The sequence below is a fragment of the Octopus bimaculoides genome, chromosome 11, assembly GCF_001194135.2.
Source record: "Octopus bimaculoides isolate UCB-OBI-ISO-001 chromosome 11, ASM119413v2, whole genome shotgun sequence".
Taxonomy (NCBI): Eukaryota; Metazoa; Mollusca; class Cephalopoda; order Octopoda; family Octopodidae; genus Octopus; species Octopus bimaculoides.
Window position 1 is genome coordinate 51,501,058 of NC_068991.1, and position 4,035 is coordinate 51,505,092.

General features: G+C 38.9%; 1 protein-coding gene across 1 annotated transcript in view; it reads right to left on the reverse strand.

Moving 5' to 3' along the window:
- The window catches only part of LOC106873912 (elastase), an 11,433-nt gene that overhangs the window by 1,518 nt on the left and 5,880 nt on the right, over window positions 1-4,035 (reverse strand). The window contains exon 2 of the mRNA XM_014921445.2: window positions 30-325. Coding sequence (XP_014776931.1) covers window positions 30-325 — 296 coding nt within the window. The remainder of the gene's footprint in view (window positions 1-29; window positions 326-4,035) is intronic.

Consider the following 4,035-nt stretch of genomic DNA (forward strand, 5'->3'; position numbering starts at 1 on the left):
TCAATTCCTTGAATAAATGTTCCTGTTGCATCACCAGTCAAATGTCCATCTTTATCTTCTGTAACAGTTAATGAAGCATCAAAAACAGGGACACCTAAGAACTTCTCTTGTAAGCGTAAAACTTCTGTGCCTTCAGCTGTTTTGATACGGTTTGACTCTTCAACTTCTTCATACTCTTTCAAACCAAGAAGATCTCTGACTGTTACTTCAGCTTTATCTAAATGATGCCGCTGAAACGGAGCTGAGGGATGATAAATCATCCTCCTTGCTCTTTCATGAGCATCAACACGATAAGCTGCATCAGATGTCTTTATCAGTAACAAACCTAAAAAATGAAAACATTGCAATTATTAATAACAGAAACTCAGGTTATATTCAATGTTATGTTTTTGTTTTTAAATGCAACTCCAACATTGCTACTTCATATGTTTCTTCAAGTGATTCAATGACTTATTACCAACAAACCTAAAAAATGAAAACATTGCAATTATTAATAACAGAAACATTAGGATTTTTTCTTGAAGACGGAGACTTAATTTTTGACAATACATTAATACATAGTAAATAAACATCCGGGAGAGGCCTATATTTATTTTTAAAAAACTGAATTAATTAACAATTCACATTAATACAAATATGAACTTATAATTTAAAATATATAGCTCATTGAAGAAATACATCAGTATCAAGAAATTCATCCAAATAGAAATTCAATGGGTTTCTGCAGTTAATTTAATGTTTGGTGAAATAGGGAGGTGATTTGTTAGATGGAGTAATTTTTAAGTGAATGGATGTGGGGATCCTTTTAGTAAAACAACAACCAATATCGGGAATTCAAAACAAAATGACATTTATGCTTTATTTCAATATTCATATAAATTCTGCTTCGTACCAAACATTATATTGTATAACATAATTCTTTTTTTTTTGACTAAATAATCTGCAATAGGAAAAAGATCAACTGTTGATGGATAGGAGGTGATGACTGATGTTTTTTTAATAATAGCTTTGCTTTTTTTTCTTAATATATTTGAGTTCATAATTTTGCCTTTCGAAGTTTATCTGACAACCTTCAGAAAAAGAGAGGCGGGGAACAGAGACAGACAGACAGAGATAGAGAGCATTACTGACCTCAATAATGTGCAATTTGTTGTATATGGATTTCACATTCATATTTTCAAACTTTTAAATATCATTGAAGCTTTAATCCATTCTCTAAGAATATCCTTCTCTTTTGTATCTCATAATTTCCATTGATTTTTATATAATTAATTTATTTCAATGAACAAATACATCAGAAACAAATTGTTTCACAATTATTTCAAAAGAATGAATACAAGACAAGTTAACAATTCTAAACGCATTACAAATATTTGCTATAAAGATGGTTTTAGTTCCTGCAATGAGGAGGGAACCAGGCTTCCGGAGTTCTGCGATGCAAATGATCTTATGGTTTGTAATACTAACTTCAGGAAACCTGCCAGCCACCTATTCACCTACCGATCTGGTGAACACACTAGTCAAATTGATTACATCCTCGCCAGGAAACAGGAAAGATGGCTACTTATAAATGCCAAAACCTTCCCAAGTGAAGAATGCACCCCACAACATAGATTAGTAGTTAGTGGCTTCAGGATCAGGGCTAAATGGATGCCCAGAAGATGGCCAGCATGGGGAAGAAGGGTCTGGAAGCTTAAGTGTCCTGTGAATGGGCAGAAATTTAGAGATGTATTACTTGAAGCTTTTGACAAAACAGAGGGGAATATAGTATCATTTGATGTGGAAGACAGCTAGAGGTTTCTACAGGACAACCTGTTGAGGGCTACTGACCAGATATTTGGATGGCGCAAAGTCCCCTCTCGACCCAAGGTAACGGGGTGGTGGAGCAATATAGTTGACAGGGCCATTAGGGAGGAGAAATAGGCATGGAAGGACTGGAAGAACGATGGTAGCAGGGAATTGTATCAGATTCCCAAAAGGGAAGCTAGGAGACAGGTTCGCTTAGCCGGAGAGGAAGCAGATAAGAAAAAATTTGCCAATGTTCTGCATTGTGAGGACCAAAGACTTGAGGAGTTTCATGTTGCAAGACTGTGTGAGAGAGAATTGTGATGTCATAGGAGAGAAATGTGTCCGCATGGATGATGGCTCACTTGTATTTAATGAGGCTGCAAGGAGAGAGACTTGGAGACACCACTATGAAAGTTTGCTAAATGAAGAGAATGAATGAGAGAAAGAGAGTCTGCCGAATGTTGACCCAACAGAGAGAGCTATCCGAATTGACAGTACCTTAGTAGTTACCAGAATACTAAGCTATCCGAATTGACAGTACCTTAGTAGTTAAAGCAATTAAGGGTATGAAGACAGGGAAAGCTCCCGGCCCATCAGGAATCACCACAAAGATGCTTAAAATATCTGGCAGTGTTGGCTATAGTCTAGTTGTCCGTATAGTCAATCAGGTGATACATGAAGGAGTCATACCCAATGACTGGTGTAGCAGCACTATAGTCAACTGCTACAAAGGTAAAGCTGACGCTTTAGATACAAATAATTACAGAGGTATCGAGTTGTTGGATTAGGTAATGAAGATCACGGAGAGGGTCATAGCCCAAATAATTAGGGAGAGAGTCAGTCTAGAGGAGATACAGTTTGGGTTCATGCCAGGGAAAAGCACCACTGATGCTATATTTCTGGTAAAACAGCTGCAAGAGAAATACCTAGCCAAAGATAAACCTCTGTACCTGGCTTTCATTGACATGGAGAAAGCCTTCGACAGGGTCCCCTGATCCCTTGTCTGGTGCTAATTGCGGAAACTAGGGATAGATGAGTTGTTAGTGAGAGCTGTATGAGCCATGTACAGGAACGCTGTCAGTAAGGTAAGGGTTGGCAACAAGAACAGTGAAGAATTCCGGGTAGGGGTAGAGGTCCACCAAGGATCAGTCCTCAGCCCCCTCTTATTCATCATAGTCCTCCAGGCATAACAAAGGAATTCAAGAGAGGATGCCCCTGGGAGCTTCTCTATGCTGATAACCTTGCTCTAATAGCTGAATCACTATCAGAACTAGAGAAGTTTCAGGTGTGGGAGCAAGGTCTAAAATCAAAGGGCCTTAGAGTCAATCTAGCAAAAACCGAAGTCTTAATAAGTAGGAAGGCAGACAAACCACAAATCCCTTCAGGTAGATGGCTCTGTTCGATCTGTAGAAAAGGCATAGGTAGAAACTCCATAAGATGTACATGGTGTAAGCTATGGACACATAAGAGGTTCAGCAATATCTAAGGAAGGTTAACTGGGAAGATGGTTTTTGTGTGTGGCAAATGCTCAGAGGCAATAAACACTGAAAATGTGCAGAAAACAGCTTCCATCACATTCCAAGGAGAAAAACTGTAAGTAGTTGATAGCTTCCGCTACCTAGGTGACCAAGTCAGTAGCTGGGATGGCTGCACTGAGAGTGTAGCTGCTAGAACAAGAATAGCCTGGGCAAAGTTCAGAGAGCTCCTACCTCTGCTGGTGACAAAGGGTTTCTTCATCAGAGCAAAAGTAGACTGATTGGCATATGTGTGTTAACAGCCATGCTACATGACAGTAAAACATGGGCCATGACTGCTGAGGACATGCGTAAGTTTGCAAGAAATGAAGCATGTATGCACACTGACTTTACACATGTAAAGTCAGTGTGAATACATGACAGAGTGTAAGCGTCCTGAGAGAAAAGTTGGACATAATAAGCATCAGATGTGGTGTGCAAGAGAGACGACTACACTGGTATGGTCATGTGTTGCGTATGGATGAGGACAGCTGTGTGAAAAAGTGTCATACCCTAACAGTAGAGGGAACCTGTGGAAGTCAGTGTGCTCATGGCTAGGTATGGTCATAAATATTGTCAAGATTTTAGGAGTAGTAAATTGGGTATCTGTCTATAAAGGAGGCTGGGTAGGGGAAGACTCCAAATCATGATGTTAATGATTCCATTATTTAATTAAATAGAGCCGCTTGAAACAGTCATACTGCATCACTTCTTGATATCCTAATATATATAT